The sequence below is a fragment of the Mauremys reevesii genome, linkage group 4 (assembly GCF_016161935.1).
Source record: "Mauremys reevesii isolate NIE-2019 linkage group 4, ASM1616193v1, whole genome shotgun sequence".
Lineage (NCBI taxonomy): Eukaryota > Metazoa > Chordata > Testudines > Geoemydidae > Mauremys > Mauremys reevesii.
The window spans coordinates 124,623,306-124,645,592 of NC_052626.1; the positions used below are offsets into that span (position 1 = coordinate 124,623,306).

Genomic DNA, 22,287 nt, shown 5'->3' on the forward strand with positions numbered 1-22,287 from the left:
GCGGCTCTAGACATTTCACTGCCCCAAGCAGGGCGGCATGCCGCGGGAGGTGCTCTGCCAGTCGCCGGTCCCGCAGCTCCGGTGGACCTCCCACAGTTAAGTATCAGAGGGGTAGCCGTGTTAGTCTGGTTCTGTAGAAGCAGCAAAGAATCCTGTGGCACCTTATAGACTAACAGACGTTTTGCAGCATGAGCTTTCGTGGGTGAATACCCACTTCTTCGGATGCAAGGTATTTGTATTCTTGCATCCGAAGAAGTGGGTATTCACCCACGAAAGCTCATGCTGCAAAACGTCTGTTAGTCTATAAGGTGCCACAGGATTCTTTGCTGCTCCCACAGTTGTGGGCTACACCAGTCAGGGGACAATTAGGAGGATTCTCCAGGAGCCCTGGCAAGACTCAAAAAGCACATCCTGGCCTCTCCCATTCACATCACTCCAGGGACACTTAGCAAGAGTTCATGGCCGGATGCCTGCTGCCTCATCAATCCTTGCTCTTAGCAGTTCTCTGTGCAGGGCCTGGTACCCAGCAGAGTATGGAACAGCCAAACTGCAATGGGTGGATACCACACATACTGCTCACTTAAAGAATCAGCATGAAGACATTCCTTTCCCAACACCATTGTCTTCCCAACAAGCTGGCCAAACACAGCCACTTGGCTATAGGGCTGCTTAACTTTTTTAACAGCTCTTACTCCATCTGAGACCTTTTCAAAGCTATCCACACTAGGTCTTTCAGAAGGAAAGTCAGTGGATCCATTTATAACAGAAAATTTCTGGCTGTTAGGAACTGAAACTTCCTTGATTAAGCAGCAAAGAATCCTGTGGCACCTTATAGACTAACAAACGTTTTGCAGCATGAGCTTTCGTGGGTGAATACCCACTTCGTCGGATGCAAGTAGTGGAAATTTCCAGGGGCAGGTATATATATGCAAGCAAGAAGCAAGCTAGAGATAACGAGGTTAGTTCAATCAGGGAGGATGAGGCCCTGTTCTAGCAGTTGAGGTGTGAAAACCAAGGGAGGAGAAACTGGTTCTGTAGTTGGCAAGCCATTCACAGTCTTTGTTTAATCCTGAGCTGATGGTGTCAAATTTGCAGATGAACTGAAGCTCAGCAGTTTCTCTTTGAAGTCTGGTCCTGAAGTTTTTTTGCTGTAGGATGGCCACCTTAAGATCTGCTATTGTGTGGCCAGGGAGGTTGAAGTGTTCTCCTACAGGTTTTTGTATATTGCCATTCCTAATATCTGATTTGTGTCCATTTATCCTTTTCCTTAGAGACTGTCCAGTTTGGCCGATGTACATAGCAGAGGGGCATTGCTGGCATACGATGGCGTATATTACATTGGTGGACATGCAGGTGAATGAACCGGTGATGGTGTGGCCGATCTGGTTAGGTCCTGTGATGGTGTCGCTGGTGTAGATATGGGTATTCACCCACGAAAGCTCATGCTGCAAAACGTCTGTTAGGGCTTGGCTACACTTGCAAGTTGCAGCGCTGGTAGAGGCTTTCCAGCGCTGCAATTAGTAACCGTCCACACCTGCAAGGCACATCCAGCGCTGCAACTCCCTGGCTGCAGCGCTGGCTGTACACCTGGTCAGGTTGGGGTGTAGCGATTGCAGCGCTGGTGATCCAGCGCTGCTCATCAAGTGCGGACACACACCAGCGCTTTTATTGGCCTCCAGGGAATAAGGAGATATCCCAGAATGCTTTTAACTAAATTACTCTCTTTGTTTTGTTATGCAGCCTCTCTTTGTTTTGTTGTGAACTCCGATCGGAGCTCGTTGAACTGCTTATCTAAAAAAACAAACACTGATCACAGCAAACAGGAGCTATCTGTACCTGGTTGTGAATGATCAAATGAGAGGCAGGGAGTGAATGTTTGCTTGACAGAGAAACAGCGTTGGATGCAGGCTGTTTGCAATTAAGACTAAGGGTTCGCGAACATTTTGTGATTTTTCAAACCAGGAAGCTAACACACAGTGTTGGCTCCAAAAATCCACTCTCTCTATCTTCCCCGCTCCCTGTCACAGTACACCACCCTCCACCCCCCAATTTTGAAAAGCACGTTGTTGCCACTTGAATGCTGGGATAGCTGCCCATAATGCAGCACTCCCAACAGCGCTGCAAATGTGGCCACACACCAGCGCTGGTAGCTGTGAGTGTGGCCACACACCAGCGCTGTTCCTGCACAGCTGCATGACCAGCACTGTAACTCCCAGTGCTGCAACTTTCAAGTGTAGCCAAGCCCTGAGTCTATAAGGTGCCACAGGATTCTTTGCAGCTTTTACAGATCCAGACTAACACGGCTACCCCTCTGATACTTCCTTGATTAAATCACTTTCACACCCTTTAGCTGTAGCAAGCTGCTTGCACAAATTACCATGAGGATTCCTTTCCCCAGGAGCTTCTCTAAGCAACAATTCACCCCGTCAAGGTTCCTCCCCCACTCTGAACTTTAGGGTACAGATGTGGGGACCGGCATAGACACTTCTAAGCTTAATTACTAGCTTAGATCTGGTAACACTGCCACCATCCAGAAATTTTAGTGTCTGGATCACTTTCTGTCCCCCCAAAACCTTCCCCTCCCTGGGCAGCCTTGAGAGGCTTTTTCACCAAGTTCCTGGTGAACACCGACCCAACCCCTTGGATCTTAACACAAGGAGAATTTAACCATCCCCCTCCCTTCCCCCACCAATTCCTGGTGAGTCCAGATCCAATCCCCTTGGATCTTAATACAAGGGAAAAAAATCAATCAGGTTCTTAAAAAGAAAGCTTTTAATTAAAGAAAGCAAGCTAAAAATTATCTCTGTAAAATCAGGATGGAAAATACTTTACAGGGTAATCAGATTCATATAGCCCAGAGGAACCCCCTCTAGCCTTAGATTCAAAATTACAGCAAACAGAGGTAAAATCCTCTCAGCAAAAAGGAACATTTACAAGTTGAGAAAACAAAAATAAGACTAACACGCCTTGCCTGGCTATTACTTACAAGTTTGAAACATGAGAGACTGATTCAGAAAGATTTGGAGAGCCTGGATTGATGTCTGGTCCCTCTTAGTCCCAAGAGCGAACAACCCCCAAACAAAAAGCACAAACAAAAGACTTCCCTCCACCAAGATTTGAAAGTATCTTGTCCCCTTATTGGTCCTCTGGTCAGGTGTCAGCCAGGTTTACTGAGCTTCTTAACCCTTTACAGGTAAAAGAGACATTAACCCTTAACTATCTGTTTATGACAACCCCTCAGAGAAATTCTTCTCTTACCCTCTTCACCTAGGGCTTGCTCTAAAGCAGGGGTCGGCAACCTATGGCACGCGTGCCAAATGTGGTACGCGAGCCAATTTTTAATGGCATGTGGGGCGGGCTGAGCTGCTCAGCCCACTGCTGCTCTGGCGCTTTCTGCCACCAGCTCCTGCCAGCTGGGGACTCTCAGCCAGTCCCACTCAGCACCCACTGCTGGCCTGGGGGAAGGAACCCCAGGCTGGCAGGGGGCTGAGACCCCAGTTAGCAGGAGCCCATGGCTGAAACCCCAGAGTCACGGCAGGCTGAGCGAGCCACTCTGGGATTCCCGCTGCTGGCCCCTTGCCAGCCGAGGTCCCCCTTGCCGCAGCCCCACTCAGCACCCACTGCCAGCCTGGGAGAAGGAACCCCAGGCTGGCAGGGGGCTGAGACCCCAGCTGGCAGGAGCCCACAGCTGAAACCCCAGAGCGGTGACAGGCTGAGCCGCTCAGTCTGCAGCCGCTCTGGGGTTCCCGCTGCTGGCCCTTTGCCAGCCAGGGTCCCCCCCCTGCGGCAGCCCCACTTATCTTGCGCAGGCGCCCTTCCAGACAGGGTCCAGGCCTGCGACCCTGATCAGCCCTACCGGGGCAGCTCACTCACCTCAGCTGCCAATCTGTGGTTCCAGTTACTGACCTCCACCCTTCCTCAGCCTGTTTTCTGGCCTGGAGTCATTGCAGGCCACCCTGGGCTGTTCTGGCCTTGGATCACTGCACTGCAGCTTCCCCGCTGTGGCCCACTGTTCCCAGCCTGGGACAGTGAGGGTTGCACACAAGGGAAGAGGGGCTGCAGCTCAGCACCCCCATCTTAAAATTGCTTATCTCAGCCCACATTGCGTTTGACCTTGTGCCTGCCTTCTATGTCCATTTTTTTCCCCACTGAGAGTTGAAGGGAACATTTGACAAAATGGCAGCTCCTAAGAAAGTGAAGCTAGATGTCTGATCATTTCAGCCTGCTTGGACAGAAGCATTTGGGTTTATTGAAAAGAAGGACTGTGCTATTTGTGCTTTCTGTTATTGAAGTGTTGTTTGTCGCACGTCAAGTGTTGGATGACATTTTGAAACGAAGCACGAGAAAACTTTTTTTGATGAAGCAGACAAGACTGAATCAATCAAAAAGGCAGTAGCAGCCTATGAGAAGCAAAGCAGTGTTTTTAAAAGCTTAAGTGTAAGTAAAAATCAAGCTACAGAAGGAAGTTACAAGATTGCACAGTACATTGCAAAAAACAGAAAGCTGTTTACAGATGGGGAATATATAAAAGAAGTTTTTCTCAGCAGTTCGGAGATTTTGTTCAATGATTTGCCAAATAAAAATACCATCATATCTAGAATAAAAGAACTACCCATCTCTGCCAGAACAGTTGTGAGATGCATAAGTGAAATGGCAGAAAAGATTAAGGAAAAGCAGATGACTGCATTGAAAGACATAGTTTTAGTGTTGCAATTGATGGGAGCGTGGATATAAACGACATTCCACGGTTTGCAGTTGTTGCAAGATAGTGTGCTTCCAATGAAATCCAAGAGGAACTTTGTTGCCTAAAACCCCTGCATGGCACAACAAACGGGGAAGATATACTGGAAAGTTTTGTAAACCATTTTGAAGAACGAGGAGTTGACATCAGAAAAATATTTTGTGTGACAACAGATGGTGCTCCTGCCATGGTTGGAAAACAGAAGGGATTTGTAAAGTTGCCTGAAGATCAAATTGGCCATCCAACAGTCAAATTTCACTGTATCATCCATCAAGAAAACCTGTGTGCTAAAATTTCTAATTCAGAGCTTAATAATGTGATGAATACAGTGGTGCGAACTGTGAATTTCCTTGTTGCTCGATTTGCTTTGACTCACAGACAATTTCAAGCACTACTAGAAGAGATGGACAGTGCTTATAACGACATCCCACTTCACAGCAACATTCGGTGGCTAAGTGGTGGCAAGGTTTTGGTGTGCTTTGTAAACTGTTTTGATGCAATCAAGGCCTTTTTGTCGGAAAAAGAACAAAACTACCCCGAACTGGAAGATGACAAATGGCTGTGTAAGCTCATGTTTCTAACTGACATCACAGCTCACCTAACCCGAACTCAACCTCTGTCTCCAGGGTGCAGGGCAAACAGTTCTGGATCTTTATGAAGCCTGGAAAGCATTTGTTGTGAAACTAGCAGTTTTTTCCAGGGATATTCAAACTTCTACTTTCCGCTATTTCCAACTCATAAAAGAGCTATCGACATGTTGCACTGTCAATGTCGATGAGATTGGAAAGTACATGCAAGAACTGGAATCAGAATTTTCTGACAGATTTCAAGATTTCCAGCGATTTGGCCCAATGCTTTCTTTTCTAATTAAATCTGAAAAGTTCAAGGAAAGTGACTTGGATTTGTCTGTATTTCAGTGGATGGGTGTTGAAGATTTTGAAATGCAACTCATTCAGTTAAAAAGCTCAGAATTGTGGACATCAAAGTTTGTGGATCTGCAGAGCGCACTTGAAGCCACCGAGAGAGATCATGGGGATTCTATTCTGACCTGCTGGACATCCCTGCCAGTGAAATTTAACTGTTTGAAGAAAATTGCGTTTGCAATGCTTTCAGCATTTGGATCCACATACCTGTGTGAACAGGTATTTTCACACACGAAATCTGTCCTCTGTCCCTCTCGGAGCCCGTTAACAAGTGATCACTCAGAAGCCTGTGTGCAGCTTAAAGTATCCAAATACGTGCCAGACATTGGAAAACTCAGCAAGAAAAAGCAAGGGCAAGGATCACACTCAACTGATAAGATCTGCATTTTAATTTAATTTTAAATAAAGCTTCTGAAACATTTTGAAAACCTTGTTTACTTTACATATAACAGTAGTTTGGTTATATATTATAGACTTATAGAGAGACCTTCTAAAAAACGTTAAAATGTATTACCGGCACGCGAAGCCTTAAATTAGAATCTATAAATGAAGACTCAGCACAATACTGCTGAAAGGTTGCCGACCCCTGTATTAGAGCCTCAAAGCCTTTGCAAAGCCAGCTAAGATCATGGGCAGCGGGGCCGGATACCTGCAACATAAGCAGCTGCATCCTTGTACCCCAGATCTCAGGGGATGCTTTTTACTAGTAGGTATCATCTGTGGAAAGTTCTCTACACAACACATTGACCCCAAGCAAATCAAGTGTATTATTGTTTGAATAGCACCTCGAGGGCCTACCTGCAATCAGAGCTTGTGCTGGGGGCTTTCCAGGCACAGTAATTGACAGTCCCTGGTCTAGATCTTACAGGCTAGACACACAAAGGAAGGATTTCTATCCCCATTGTACAGACATGGAACTCAGGCACAGAGAGGCTACGTGACTCACCCACAATCACCCAGGGAGTCTGGCAGAGCCAGGAACCGAACCTGGGTTCTCCTGAGTCCCAGTCCTTACAGCCTAGCCTAGGGGAGGGAGCCAATTTTGCACACTAGTTCTAGGGTTGGTCTGTTACTAAAAGCCAGATTCAATCATTTCTGTATCTGGTTTTTGAACCTTTCAAAATCTCAAACTCCATCAGGGAAAAAATGTGTCAAATACAGGCTAACCAGTTCCAGAAGGGAAAATGAACCACAAGCAAGTGAAAACCAGGCTGAAGTGCATGGAACAATGGGAATGGTGTATAACAAAGAGAATTACAGTCACACTCTCTCCATGTCTGATCTAGTTTAATAAACCAGACTGAGGGTACGTCTACACTACGGGATTATTCCGAATTTGCATAAACCGGTTTTGTAAAACAGAATTTATAAAATCGGGTGGAGCGCGGCCATACTAAGCACATTAAATCGGTGGTGTGCGTCCATGGTCCGTGGCTAGCGTCGATTTCTGGAGCGTTGCACTGTGGGTAGCTATTCCCTAGCTATCCCATAGTTCCCGCAGCCTCCCCCGCCCCTTGGAACTTCCGGGTTGAGATCCCAGTGCCTGATGGGGCAAAAATCATTGTCGCGGGTGGTTCTGGGTAAATGTCGTCAGTCACTCCTTCGTCTGGGAAAGCAACGGCAGACAAGCATTTCGCGCCTTTTTCCCCTGGATTGCCCTGGCAGATGCCATAGCATGGCAATCATGGAGCTTGTTTTGCCGTTTGTGACTCTCACCGTATGTGTACTAGATGCCGCTCACAGAGGCGATTCAGCAGCGCTACACAGAAGCATGCTTTTGCTTTTGCATGACAGCAGAGATGGCTACTAGCCATATTGCACCATCCAAACCCTTCCATAAATTGGAACTGAGGATGATCATGGCTACCAGTCCTTTTGTACCATTTGCTGCTAGTGCCCCTGGCCAATCAGCCAGGCGCAAAAGCCAAGATTGGTTACTAGCCATATTGCACCTTCCATCGTTTTGTACCATTAGCTGCTGTCATAAGTGCCCCTGGCCGATCAGCCAGGGGCGCAAAGCAAAATTGGGAATGACTCCTGAGTCAATCCCTCCTTTTGGTATCTAAAAATAGAATCAGTGCTGCCTAATATAGGCAAGTGTGCTAGAGAACCACCGTATCATAGAACCAGAGAGCACAGCTGCTCTGTGTCAGAGCCTGCAGAAATTATGATCTGTATGCTATTCACAGGGGTGCTCCTGTAACAACCCCACCTGTTGATTCCGTTCTTCCCCAGCCTTTCTTGGCTACCGTAGCATTGTCCCCCACTTGTGTGATGAATTAATAAAGAATGCAGGAATAAGACACACTGACTTGTTAGTGAGAAATGAGTGGAAGGCAGCCTCCAGCTGCTATGATAGTCCAGACAGGACATTAAGCAGTGTGTAGGAGAGAAGCCCAGCATCCCACTGCTAGTCCAGGGGCAACTGAATCTTTTCTTTACACATGAAGGGTGGGGGCTGATGGAGCTCAGCCCCCTGTTGCTATGATGAGGATGGTTACCAGCCATATTGCACCATCCATCCACCAGAAAAAATTAGGGCCAATAGGCTGATGACGAGGACGGTTACCAGTCCTTTTGTACCATCAGCTGAGGCTGATGATGAGGATGGATTTCCATCTTTTTGTACGATCAGCTTATGCTGATGATGAGGATGGATTTCCATCGTATTGTACCATCAGCCGCCCATGGTGGGGGGGGAGCAAGGATGTTGGTGTTGAGTGCTGCACTATCGCGTCTATCTGCAGCATTCAGTAAAGATAGGGTGACATGTAAAAGAGTCAGAGGATTGTTTTACCTTTCGCTTCTGGGGGTGGGTGGGGGGTGGGTGAGTAGATTGCCAAGCTATGCCCTGACCCGCGGACACTGTGTTTGACCCTAGAAGCATTTGGAGCTCAGCCAAGAATGCAAATAATTTTCGGAGGCTGCAGGAACTGTGGGATAGCTTCAGTCCTCCAGTCCATGCGCATCCATTTGATTCTTTGGCTTTCCGTTACGCTTGTCACGCTGCAGTGCGCTGAGTCCCTGCTATGGCGTCTGTCTGGAGATTTTTAAAAAAGGATTCTGAATTTCATCTTCTGTAACGGAGCGCTGATAGAACGGATTTGCCTGCCCTTACAGCGATCACATCCGCATGGTCCATGCGGGAGCTCTTTTTTTATTTTGATTTCAGACTGCATCGCCACCCGTGCTGATCGGAGCTCCACGCTGGGCAAACAGGAAATATTCAAAAGTTCGCGGGGCTTTTCCTGTTTACCTGACCACTGCATCCGAGTTCAGATTGCGGTCCAGAGCGGTCACTGGTGCACTGTGGGATAGCTCCCGGAGGCCAATACCGTCGATCAGCGTCCACACTAACCCTAATCCGATATGTTAATACCGATACTAGCGTTACTCCTCTCGTTAGGGAGGAGTACAGAAACCGGTTTAAAGAGCCATTAAAATCGATATAAGGTGCCTCCTAGTGTGGACGGTTTTGGCGTTAAATCGGTTTTACGCTCCTAAAACCGATTTAAACGCCTAGTGTAGACCAGGCCTGACCCACTATTCTGAGGGGAAGTAAATTATCATTAGCGAGAGTTGCCTTCAGTTTGTCTCCTCTTTGACCCAGGCTGCCAGATCTGTGTATTTAAGTCCCAAGCGTTTTCTCTGCCTTCACTATACTGTGGGTATCAAACTTGTTATGAGGTCTGAACAGCAAAAGGCTCTTCCAGAGCTCTTCAGAAGAGCGAGTGCTGCGGGACAGAGCCGTGACGTCAACAGTTAAAACCTACGAGGCTTTAAAAGGGGATTTGTAGGAAAAAATGGTTCCTAATTGAAGCAAAATGGCTCTGTCTGGGCGTCCCTGATCACTGGTGTGACCAGCATTCCCTGGGGGTCTAGAGTTCACAGCTCTGCTGCTACTCGAGTGCTAGGGTTCTTTGGATCACAGAGACCCCAGACACAATCAGGCCTGGCTGTGCCAGGTGCTGCACATACCCAGAGACGCACCCTGCAGGAGTCAGGCCCTGTCCTGCAGAACAATAGACAAAGGCCAGTCAGGGACTTGCCCAAGATCACCCAGCAGGTCAGTGGCAGAACCAGGGCCGGCTCTACAGTTTTCGCCGCCCCAAGCAGCGTGCCGAATTGCCGCCCTGGGCGGGGGGGGGCGCAGTCCGTGTGCCCTTAGGGCGGCAGGCGCGTTTCCACGGCGGCGGCAATTCGGCGGCAGCTTCTATGTTTAGCTGAAGGCGCCCCAGACAGCTAAACATAGAAGCTGCCGCTGAATTGCCGCTGCCGCGGAAATGTGCCTGCCGCCCTAAGGGCACACGGACTGCCCCCCCCCCGCCCGCGGCGGCAATTCGGCGTGCTACTTGGGGGCAAAACAAGGGGGACTGCTGCCCCTTGCAGAATGCCACCCCAAGCACCAGCTTGGAATGCTGGTGCCTGGAGCCAGCCCTGGGCAGAACCAGGAATTGAAGTCAGGGCTCCTGACTCCCAGGCCAAGGCCATGCCCCTGGGAAGGGTTCAATGACCCAGCCCTGCAGCATGTCCCTGCAGTTCTGGGTTTATCCCCCAGCCCTCCTCCCCTCTCACCTTCTCTGGGTGAAGGGCCAGGTTGAGGAGGCCTTTGAGCGCCAACCAACGCACCACAGTATTGGGGTCTCTCAGCTGCCTGCTCATCTGGTCCAGGATGGCATCTTCCAGCTCGTTGCTGAGGTCAGGATACTGGAGGAGCTAACACCCGAACAGCAAAACAAGCTAGAGAACGGGGCTGGCCCCTTGCAACTCATCTCCACCATGTGGTCCTTAGCTTCACTGGCCATGGGCCCGGGATGGGCTACACCGTACACCGGGCACTGTGATTGGTCACCGGGGTGGGCCCCACTGAAATGCTGCTAGTGCAACAGCCCCTTGAGGCTCCAGCTGAGATCAACGCCTGCCCTGCTTCTTCACTAAGGCTCAGCTGCACACAGAGCCGGGGGTGGGGGGATTCCGGTGAATTGGCCATGGATGGGCAGGAGGTTGCCCTGTTTGTGCACGGCACATGGAAGTCAGACAGGACTTGAGGGCTGTGGAGCTAAGCCTGGGGGATCCAGAAACATCCAGCTCTGGGTCTTGCTCCAGCCCCGTGACACCAGCTGGGGCAGGTAACACCACAATGTCCAGAGAGAGTGACTCCACCACTAGGGATCTAGGGGATTTCCCTGCCCCTGCTCACCCACCCACCCCGAGGGCCTTGAGGGCCACCCCTCTCCTGGCCATACGTCAGCCCCGTGCCTCAGTCACCGCTGGGCCAGGGCTGTTCTCACAACCCTCACTCACCGGTGAGGCTCACCTGAATGAAGAAGGCCATGACAGGGATGTGCCACTTTTTGTCTCTGGTGTCGAGGATGGCCATCAGCTGGTGCAAGATCCAGGACCGCTTCTGGAAACGGTCCCAAACCATGGCCCTGGCACCGCACCCTGCCAACTCCTCCCAGAGCCTGCACCCCTTTCCCACACCCCACTCCGGCCCCCAAACTCCCTCTCGGAGCCTGCACCCCCACCCTCCACATCCCCTCCTGTCCCCAAACTCCCTCCCAGAGCCTGCACCCAGCACCCAAATTCCATCCCAGAGCCTGCACCCCAAACCCCCTCCTCCATCCAAACTCCCTCCCAGAGCTTTAGGCAGGTGGGGGGCGGAGTTTGAAGGGGCAGGCTCTGCTGAGCACCACCAAAATTTCTACAAACCTGCTGCCCCTGGTCATAGGTCAGCCCCATGTCCCAGTCACCGCTGGGCCGGGGCTGTTCTCACGACCCTCACCCGCTGGTGAGGCTCACCTGAATGAAGAATGCCATGGCCAGGATGTGCCGCCTATCGTCCCTGCAGTTAAGGATGGCCATGAGCTTGTGGAAAATCCAGTTACGCTCTTGGAAACTGATTGAAAACCATGGCCCTGGCATAGGAAACACAAGCATCACATCATCGAAGTGGGCAAAGGACTGGTCCTCCATTTACAAATCTAACCAGACCAGTGCCACAGCACAGAGGCTGCTGCCTGTTCCACACAGGTGATTGAGAGCCACATCTCACCCAGCAGGGAAGGCAATGTGGCCGTGTCCTGGGCCCAGGGAGGGGAGGGGAGCTGGTGTTGTGGTCATTTCTGGGCAGCCAGCCAGCAGGCAAGCAGACAGATGCCTTTGTGCGTGTCAGAGCTCATGAGCATGTCCCAGCCGCCCTGCTTCAGGATGAAGGTGACCTGGTCCCCGTAGCCAGCACATTGAAGCAAGGATTTCATGGCCTTCACCGTGCACCTGCGTGCAGAGCGAGCCTCTTGTTACTGAGCGAGCCCAGGCCAGGCCATGCCGCGTGCCTGCGGGCGACGGTGCAGAACCCAGGCTGGGTGTCGGGCTGGCTGTACCTGACAGAGCTGAGGAGTGTGGGCATGTCCTCATGGTTATGAACCCTCTGGTGCAAAGCAATGTTCTGCATGGACGGCTCCACCGTGTAGGTGATGTGGAAAAGCAGAGCTATGTAGAGCTGAGGGAAGAGCTCCTTCATCTTCTGCCTGCAGGCCTGCTCCTGGAGGATCTCGTACAGGGCTGGGTTCTCCTGAGTCTCAGTCCTTACAGCCCAGCCTAGGGGAGGAAGCCGATTTTGCACACTAGTTCTAGGGTTGGACTGTTACTAAAAGCCAGATTCAATCATTTCTGTATTTGGTTTTTGAACCTTTCAAAGACAGCCCCACAAAATCTCAACCAGCATCAGGGAAAAAAATGTCTCAAATACAGGCTAACCGGTTCCAGAAGGGAAAATGAACTAGAAGCAAGTGAAAACCAGGCTGAGGCACATGGAACGATGGGAATGGTGTATAAGAAAGAGAATTACAGTCACACCCTCTCCATGTCTGATCTAGTCATAATCCGGGTTTAATAAACCGGACTGACCCGCTATTCTCAGGGGAAGTAAATTATCATTAGCGAGAGTTGCCTTCAGATTGTCACCTCTTTACCAGGCTGCCAGATCTGTGTATTTAAGCCCCAAGGGTTTTCTCTGCCTTCACTATACTGTGGGTATCAAACTTGTTATAAGATCTTAGCAGCAAAAGGCCCTTCCAGAGCTCTTCAGAGGAGCGAGTGCTGCAGGACAGAGCCATGACGTCAACAGTTAAAACATATGAGGCTTTAAAAGGGATTTGTAGGAACAAATGGTTCCTAACTGAAGTGAAATGGCTCTGTCCAGGCGTCCCTGATCACTGGTGTCGCCAGCATTCCCTCGGGGTCTAGAGTCTGCAGCTCTGCTGCTACTCTAGTGCTAGGGTTCTTTGGATCACAGAGACCCCAGACACAATCAGGCCCGGCTATGCCAGGTGCTGCACACACCTAGAGATGCACCCCGCAGGAGCCAGGCCCTGCCCTGCAGAACAGCAGACAAAGGCCAGGCAGGGACTTGCCCAAGGGCACCCTGCAAGTTAGTGGCAGAGCCAGGAATAGAATTCAGGGCTTCTGACTCCAGGCCAGGGCCATGTACCCTGGGAAGGTTTCAATGACCCCAGCACTGCAGCAGCTCCCTACGGTTCTGGGTTTATCCCCCAGCCCTCCTCCCCTCTCACCTTCTCTGGGCGAAGGGCCAGGTTGAGGAGGCCTTTGAGCGCCAGCCAGTGCACCACGGTGTTGGGGGTCTCTCGGCTGCCTGCTCATCTCCTCCACAATGGTGTCTTCCAGCTCATTGCTGAGGTCAGGGCTCTGGAGGAGCTAACACACCAACAGTGAAACAAGCTAGAGAACGGGGCTGGCCTCTTGCATCTCATCTCTGCCACGGGGCCCTTAGCTCCACTGGCCACGGACCCGGCATGGGCTGTATGCCGGGCACCACAATTGGTCACCATGTGGTCCCCACTGAAATGCTTCTAGCACGACGGCCCCTCGAGGCTCCAGCTGAGATCAAGGCCTGCCCTGCTCCCTCACTAAGGGTCAGCTGCATGCGGAGCTGGGGGTCTGCAGCCTTGTGCTCCAAAGGGTGAATTGGCCGTGGATGGGCAGGCGGCTGCCCGGCCTCCGCATGGGACACGGACGTCAGAGGGGGCTTGAGGGCCGAGGTCACACAAGGGACCATTCTATGGAACTGAGCCTTGGGGAACAAGAGACACCTGACCCTGGGCCTTGTTTCAGCCCTGTGACACCAGCTGGGTCAGGTAACAATGCCCAGAGTGAGTGACTCCACCTCTTGGGTTGTAGGAGCTTTCCCTGCCCCTGCTCACCCACCCACCCCCAGGGCCTTCAGGGCCATCCCTCTCCTGGCCATAGGCATGGACGGCGAGTTCTATGGGCCTGCGGTGCCTGGGCACCATGGGCCTTGGCCCCACCTTTCTCCCCCTCCCATTTAAAACAGCTTGGGGCCCCCACTCACCACTGGCAGTGCAGCAGAGCTGAGCGGCTTCCTGCCTGCTTGCTCCACATGGCTGCCAGCCCCTCCCTGTGGTCCCTGGGTGGGGTGGGTCTGTATCCCACCTCAAATGCCCCTGCAGCCAATAGGAAGCTGTGGGGGCAGTGCCTGAGGGTAGCAGCACATGGGGGCCGCCCAGCCCGCCCTGCCTAGTGTTAGGCCTGAATGAAAATATAGCAGGCAAAACAGTTATGCCAACCTAACTAAAGTCAGGCTAAAAGAGGTTTCTGGGTAATCCCAGAGTGGAAAAGTACTGAGAAGCAGCATTGTTTTACAGAGCCCTGGAAAACGTGAGATAAGCCTGAGATAAACCAGGGATTGCATTGCTGGCATACCATTAGCTGTGCTAAGGACAGTGTTTGAAGAGCTGATAAGAAACTCTAGCATCCCACGGTTCAGATTCTAACTTTTTGGTTGAGTTATAGGTTTGTTTAAAACTCCCCTGTATTTTTAACTTTTGGGTGTTGTTAAGATATAATTAATAATCTAAAGTTGTAGACATAAAGTCTAGGCATGTGTGTATATTAAAAGTGTCTAGTTTTAAGTTGTTAAACAAAGGGGGGTGGGTTTTGCTCAAGTGAGTGATGTATGACGTAACAAAACTGTCTATATAGGCTAATACTAAGCTGAAAAGTGCTGCTGGTTCTCACTGGAGACGAGCGGCCCTTTGTTGATGCGTGCACTTGTCAATAAAGGGCTTTTGATCGGACCTTGCTGGTGTTGCCTGTCTCTCTGTGAACAGACAACGAATTTCGCTGTCGGGGTTAAAGTCCCTAACATCTTTGGCGACTCCGCCGGGACTTTGTCTGACTCTCCGGCGGGGGATCGGACTCTGAGGCAACGCAGCGCGCATCCTCTGGTTTAGAGGAGGCTTGCCTGGTAATCTGATCTCTGCGTCGGTGATAAGGCGAGTTCTGTGAACCAGCTGAAGCTCGTAGAAATCCAGCAACATCCACCTACCCGTTGAGTAGGGTCAAGGTTGCCTGGGTTAGAGTCCCAGAGCAGATTGTCGGGGTTCGAGTCCCTGACAACTTAGGTCTGGGTTAGAGTCCCAGTCCAGGTCTGGGTTAGAGTCCCAGTCCAGGTTTGCACAGGATCCAAGTATTCTGGGTTAGAGTCCCAGCCTGGGTTTGAGTCCCAGTCCAGGTGTTCGAGTCCCCTGGAGAGGTAAGTGAGCGCTCGACGCGGGAGGTGGGGGTTAGAGTCCCTTTACCTCGACGCGGGGAAGAGGGGTTAGAGTCCCCTTACCAAATGGGACAAGTTGGCAGTAAGTGCCTGGGGGACGCCCCATTGTCTCTAATACTTAAAGATTGAAAGAAGATTTCTGGAACCGGGTAGCTTTTGGAGCTGTATGTTTAAAGTTGTATGGAGAGCTCTTGTAAAAAAATCCCCCAGCATATGCCCCAGAGCCACGCTGGGAGGAAGACTGTCCGTGGGGATGTCTGTCTCTGTTGGGCTCATGCCATCTGAATTTATTGACTGTGCAGTAAGATAAGATGCATCGTGATAATAGGAAATAATGGCCTTGGTGTGTGTGTGTGTGTGTGTAAGTGGAAAATGGGGGAGGGACAGTCTAAACATTCCACCTCACCCCCTAAGGGTACCCCAGCATGTTACATGTACGTACATTATGGTCCTAAAACCTGCAGGTATTTAAATGATTGGAATCTGTACACGCGTGAAAATTTATCTAAACAATGCCCATTAGAAGGTACCTTCAATCTAGATAAGATCATATATCTCAGAGGAGCTTTTAATCACCAAAGAAAAGCCTCTGACACGAGTGTGAGCAATTTGTCTAGGAATGGGTTAATTTGAAACTCAGCTAAGCCCAGAGATAAAGAGAGAGCTGCTCTGCGTATAAGGTCAAGAATCAATGCAGACTATGCTAAGTACAAAGAAAAACTGCTTTTGGCCCCAGCTGGCCGTGGGAAAATATAGACAGAGGTAAACAAAAGGCAATATAAGTTACAGAACTGAGATTGCATTTGCAAAGCTTAACTGTTCAGTGAGATTTAACAGTCTTTGCAATCCCAGAGCTGGTATGGTTTGGTGACCTGAACTGGAATCTCTGAAAGAGACATTGCAGGAGATTCCAGGGTGTAAAGAACAGCTCTCCCAAGTGTGGAAGCATGTTGGAAATTCTGGACAAGCTGTATACAGGATAATCTTCCGTCCACCTATTCCCTTCTCTGAACGTTATACAGACGTGGCCAGTTTGGACATGTGTGAGTATTAAAGTGGCTTAATGGTTGAAGTATTCATGTTTTTCCTGAGTGATGTGGGAGCGTTCCCCATACTCTCCATTGTTGTTTTATTGTTTTTAATGAAGCTTTAAAATTTGGTTATATGGTGTGTTTTATCCTTCCCCAACATCCTGCAGTAGATAAATTGGTAACAGATTTGTCACAGTTTGGTGAGTAATTGAGAATGGGGGAGCCCTATAGAATTTACACCATCTATCTGTTTTACCCTTGTTATTTTGTGTTTCTTTTGTTTGGTACTGTTGGTGTTATATGTTGAGGATTGCATGATTAGAGGTGAGCCTACTCTTAGCTGCAGTAAGTCTGAGAACTGGAAAGGGGTTTAGTATTCCTCTCTCCACCCTGGTTGACCGGCAAGGGTGTCAAGTGGATCTACCCCCAGTTGCAGCAGGACTAGGCAATAGAGTAGTTGGAGAAAAGGAACAAATATGTACTTGATAACTAGAACTGAGCAATTAAGAGCATAGATCATGACTCAGGCAGCAACTCAAACCTGCACCCAGGGCAAGTTGCAGGCCTTGAGACAGGATTTCCAGTTAGAAAAGGAAGCCCTGGCTAAGCAAGTACCAGTCCTTCAGGGACTTGCCAAAATTTAGCTATTTGTGCTCAGCATACGCCGTAACAGCAGTGTGTTTGCTACAAGAGGAAATTAAATAATTAAACACCAGTGGACCATGCGTTTTGCCCAGGTGGCAAGTCTCACAAGGGAGGACTCGGGTAGTTTTGTGAGTTAAAATGTTTTAGGGAAAAGACCAGAAGGGTGGGGGCTAGTTAAGAAGCCAACCCTCCTAGTTAAAACTGGTAGTGGAGCAAATTGGTGTCTATGGAAGGAACGGTTCAGCTAGAAAAGAAGGATCGGGCCCAGGCGGACAGGCAACAGAGAGAGAGATTGGAAAACAGGTTGGAAACTTTTGAGGGTCTAGTGGAAGAAAGGAGTAAATAGGTATAAATATGGGGATTTCAAATACCCAGGAGGATACTTGGAATGGTGATTTAAGTTGAAAAAAGTGGTTGTTGCAGAACAAGAGAGTGATTTAAGGCAGAGTGAAAAGTTAACTCTATAGTTGCTGGAGGGAACAACAGTTGAACTTTGTAAAAATGCTAAAGAGAAAAATTCTTGGTGTCTTTGAAATGTTTGTAAATAAATTCAGGCAAAGAAATTATTTGATTGCAATCATTTGGTTATGACCCATTTAGTTGAATTATCTAAAGAATGTATATAGTGCTATGTAATTGAAATCTTATTAGGCTCTAAAAAGGCACTATAAGTGGTGATGTTTTCTTTCAGTGTTTAAAAGCAGGAGCTAAGAGTAAAAAAAAAGCAAGTTAGGAAGCATTTGTATTAATGCAAGTTATCTAACTGATAAAGTAGAAGTTACTGAGACCTAGGCTGCCTATAAAATATATATATGAAAATATGGGGTAATTCCCCTGTTTTGCCTGAAATCAACGAAGGTACTTGTATATTTTCAGTGATGATTGACTGCCCAGAAAGGGTAGACTTCTGTTTTTGTCTTTCAGATAATCAGAGAAAACTGATGCTAGCTGAACAGCATTCAACATACTATGCCTTTGATGGCACAGTAAAAATTATGTTTTGTGTTTTATGTTTTGTCTTGTGGTGTTTGTCTCGTGGCCAGAATTGTTTTGTTTAATTTTTTATGGTATGGTCTGGTTTGGAATATAGATACTTGTTTTGTTCAACTTGGAATACAAAGTGTTTGGATAAATTAGGAAAAATGTAATATACTAAAGTCTAATACATTTCCTTAAGTAAGAGAAAGAGAAACTTTATTGGCCAAATCTTTTAATTGAAAATTGTTAGTAAAACTTGCATACCAACAGTTTTTGGAAGCAAGGACATGGAAAGTTAACCCACTCCCCATATTGTACATGGAATCCTTCTGGCTGTCTCAGATTTCTAGCCAGAGGGCTGGGGATGGTGGGAAACTATTGGACTAGAGGTTGTATGAAATAAACTCATCAAAGTGGGTGTGCTTGTCCTAGCTTGTTGTCCCAAAGCTCTGGCAAAAGTTATTTTAGTAACAGACTATATGTGACAAACTTTAAATAATAAGACTAATGTACTGTATAAAGGCAATGTATATGTGTTCATTGTTAGAAAAGGTGTATAAGTGAAAACTAAGTTTCCTTTGTAGGTTAAAAGAAGCCAAAAAGGAAAAAGGAAGAAGAATGAGTTAACTGAGGAAAAATAGCTAACATGCTCAGTTTAAGGATAGGGCATTGGCCCCGCTCAAGGACACTGCTCTCAACTAAGACTTAGCTAACAACCAAGAAAAGGGGGGCTTAAATGTGCCCACATAGCTGTAAAGTCTGCAAATCGCTGACAGGCACTAATGAAGTATGTTAGGTTTCTTTTTTTCACAGGTAAAGACGCACTACACAAAGACCCTAGAAGCCCTGCCACTTCTTGGAACCAGGAAACTGGATTAATGTAAAGATCCACTAAGTGAAAGACTGCTTTGGCTCCACGCTGGAAAGGCCCTTATTGAGTCCTGCTGACTACCGACACCGCTGTGAAGTGCCAAAGACTGACTGCCTGGACCCAGGATTCTCACTGCAGAAAGACCCCTCCACCTCAGAAGAATTCTCCTACTGATGATTAGCCTATTCCTTTTTCTAGTTCTATTGTGCTTTCTGAACAGACAGAGAAAAAGGACAAGGTGACGTGCTGGTTAAACCTCTCCCTTGTCCACGGACATATTTATTGTGCCTTTGAATTTTTTTAAAAGAAGCAAAAAACACTACAGGGTGATGTACTCGTAATCCCTCATCTGTAGAATGCTGAACTACATCTGTTTTGGGAAAGGAGAAGAAACACTCACTCCACTGACATTGCCAAAGTCCAGGAATTCCTGACTAAAAAGGACATTAAGGACTGACCCTGGTGAAGAAACAAAGAATTATACACTGGCAGGAAGAAATTTGTGGGACCCCTGTTTGGGAATGTGGTATTGATTGGATTTTGGGGTTTATTCTACAGGCTGTGCCCTGTGTTTTGGATAAATCCTTCAGCATGTATTGCCCTCCCTCATTGCATTTTAAATAACATTGTCCTTATCCAGTTTTCAGATTGCTTTTGCATACCCAGATTGCTCATAAGGGGCTGCCATTAGATTAGTATAACAGAGAGCCTGGGCTATTTCCTTTGGGGAAAAAAAGGGACCTGAAAGCCAAGAACATGATAAGAAATTGGGCCAACTAGAAAAGGCCACTAGGCTTGTTTTTAAAGCTCAGCTATCCCAAGTACAGGCTGGAGTTGGTGAGTTACATGTCATTTCAGCCCTTAGTTCTGTGACCCAGAAGTTACTGCAAGAGATGGTATTAAATATCACTGAGGCTGGGAAGGCATTGCAGTGGGATCTAATATGTTTAGAAATTCAGGCTTTCCTGAATGACCAGCTGATGGCCATTCCAATTGATCTTGCACACCAGACTTGGCCCACTGCCCTTACAGACACACAGGAGTACCATCTGATCTGTGGTCATGGAAACATACTTGGACACTTTCTGGAAGGAAGTGTGGACATTAACAGTGCTCCTTCGAAGCATATGGACCGGTTAGGGTGGGTGTTGGCTCCCACATACCAAATCCTGCTGGGTCCATGGGGAGGATGCATGTGGGACAGAATTACTCACCGGGACATTTGGAAACTTAAATCACTTGGTATACCTCACTGATTTATAGTCAGTGCCCCAGACCAATGAACTGTTACCCCTGAAGGCAATTTAAAGCTTCGTTTGCAACTGAACAAACCGTAACTCGGTTGTGCCCTGCCAAGCGGTAATTTGTTGTCCCAAGAGTCCCGTTGGTCCTCGAGGGACAAAGGGGGGATTGTTAGGCCTGAATGAAAATATAGCAGGCAAAACAGTTATGCCAACCTGACTAAAGTCAGGCTAAAAGAGGTTTCTGGGTAATCCCAGAGTGGAAAAGTACTGAGAAGCAGCATTGTTTTACAGAGCCCTGGAAAACGTGAGATAAGCCTGAGATAAACCAGGGATTGCATTGCTGGCATACCATTAGCTGTGCTAAGGACAGTGTTTGAAGAGCTGATAAGAAACTCTAGCATCCCACGGTTCAGATTCTAACTTTTTGGTTGAGTTATAGGTTTGTTTAAAACTCCCCTGTATTTTTAACTTTTGGGTGTTGTTAAGATATAATTAATAATCTAAAGTTGTAGACATAAAGTCTAGGCATGTGTGTATATTAAAAGTGTCTAGTTTTAAGTTGTTAAACAAAGGGGGGTGGGTTTTGCTCAAGTGAGTGATGTATGACGTAACAAAACTGTCTATATAGGCTAATACTAAGCTGAAAAGTGCTGCTGGTTCTCACTGGAGACGAGCGGCCCTTTGTTGATGCGTGCACTTGTCAATAAAGGGCTTTTGATCGGACCTTGCTGGTGTTGCCTGTCTCTCTGTGAACAGACAACGAATTTCGCTGTCGGGGTTAAAGTCCCCAACACTAGGAGACCCAGGTAAGTTCCGCACCCTCCCAACTCCTCCCCTCCACCCCTTTCCCACACCCCACTCCGGCCTCCAAACTCCCTCCCAGAGCCTGCACCCCAGGCCCCCTCCCCCCCCAAACTCCCTCCCAGAGCCTTAGGCAGGTGGGGGGCAGAGTATGGGGGGGCAGAGTTTGAAGGGGCAGGCTCTGCTGAGCACCACCAAAATTTCTACAAACCTGCTGCCCCTGGTCATAGGTCAGCCCCATGTCCCAGTCACCGCTGGGCCGGGGCTGTTCTCACGACCCTCACCCGCTGGTGAGGCTCACCTGAATGAAGAATGCCATGGCCAGGATGTGCCGCCTATCGTCCCTGCAGTTAAGGATGGCCATGAGCTTGTGGAAAATCCAGTTACGCTCTTGGAAACGGATCGAAACCATGGCCCTGGCATAGGAAACACAAACATCACATCATCGAGGTGGGCAAGGACTGGTCCTCCATTTACAAATCTAACCAGACCAGTGCCACAGGACAGGAGATCCCGGGTGACTAGTCATGCGCAGCTGGCACGGACTAGTTCCTGCTGGCTTAAAATGCCCAGTGGCCTACGTGCTAGAGACACAAACCCTTAATCACTCGACAGGGAGTCCTTCCACGAGGCCAGCTCCAAGCACGCAGCGCTGGGGCTGCAAGAGAACTGCAGACAAAGAAGGGTGTCGGTGGGGTCGGTGGCCTTCCTCATGTGCCCAGATATTGGGTGATGAGAGACAGAAGGTGGGTGAGGGAATATCTTAGATTGGCCCAAGACAAGCGCTGGAGTTTTCTGTGTTAGCTTCTCTCTCACCCACAGTCACTGGGCCAACCAAAGACATTCCCTCCCCCACCTTGTCTCTCTCATGTGCTGGGCCTGACAGGGCTACACCAACGCTGCAGACAGACATGGCGGAGGCTGTCTTTGCCCAGCCACGCCTGCCAGAGCCACGCAGGAAGCGGTTTACTGCCAGGCAGCGCAGGGTGGAGAAGTAGCTGACTGACCCCTCGGTCAACAGCACAGAGGCTGCGGCCTGTTCCACACAGGCGATTGAGAGCCACATCTCACCCAGCAGGGAAGGCAATGTGGCCGTGTCCTGTGCCCAGGGAGGGGAGCTGGTGCTGTGGTCAGTTCTGGGCAGCCAGCAGCCAGCCAGCAGGCAAGCAGGCAGATGCCTTTGTGCATGTCAGAGCTCATGAGCATGTCCCAGCCGCCCTGCTTCAGGATGAAGGTGACCTGGTCCCCGTAGCCAGCACATCGAAGCAAGGATTTCATGGCCTTCACCGTGCACCTGCGTGCAGAGCGAGCCTCTTGTTACTGAGCGAGCCCAGGCCAGGCCCTGCCGCGTGCCTGCGGGCGACGGTGCAGAACCCAGGCTGGGTGTCGGGCTGGCGGTACGTGACAGAGCTGAGGAGTGTGGGCGTGTCCTCATGGTTATGAACCCTCTGGTGCAAAGCA

At 49.1% G+C, this 22,287-nt stretch overlaps 1 protein-coding gene across 6 annotated transcripts in view; it reads right to left on the bottom strand.

Moving 5' to 3' along the window:
* The window catches only part of LOC120404740, a 58,522-nt gene extending 36,608 nt beyond the window's left edge, over positions 1-21,914 (bottom strand). For 3 of the 6 annotated variants that reach the window (XR_005598142.1, XR_005598140.1, XR_005598141.1), the window contains exon 1: positions 10,240-10,365. Coding sequence is in view for 3 of the 6 variants with exons in the window: in XM_039537696.1 (XP_039393630.1) it covers positions 10,240-10,380; positions 11,467-11,582; positions 12,048-12,081 (291 nt within the window). In the remaining 3 variants the exon portion in view is untranslated. Of the gene's footprint in view, positions 1-10,239; positions 10,381-10,981; positions 11,059-11,466; positions 11,583-12,047; positions 12,265-13,238; positions 13,381-21,127; positions 21,243-21,897 lie in introns of those variants that run through there. The other 3 variants (XM_039537696.1, XM_039537698.1, XM_039537697.1) reach the window with 3 other exon arrangements.
* Positions 21,915-22,287: the final 373 nt, after the last annotated feature.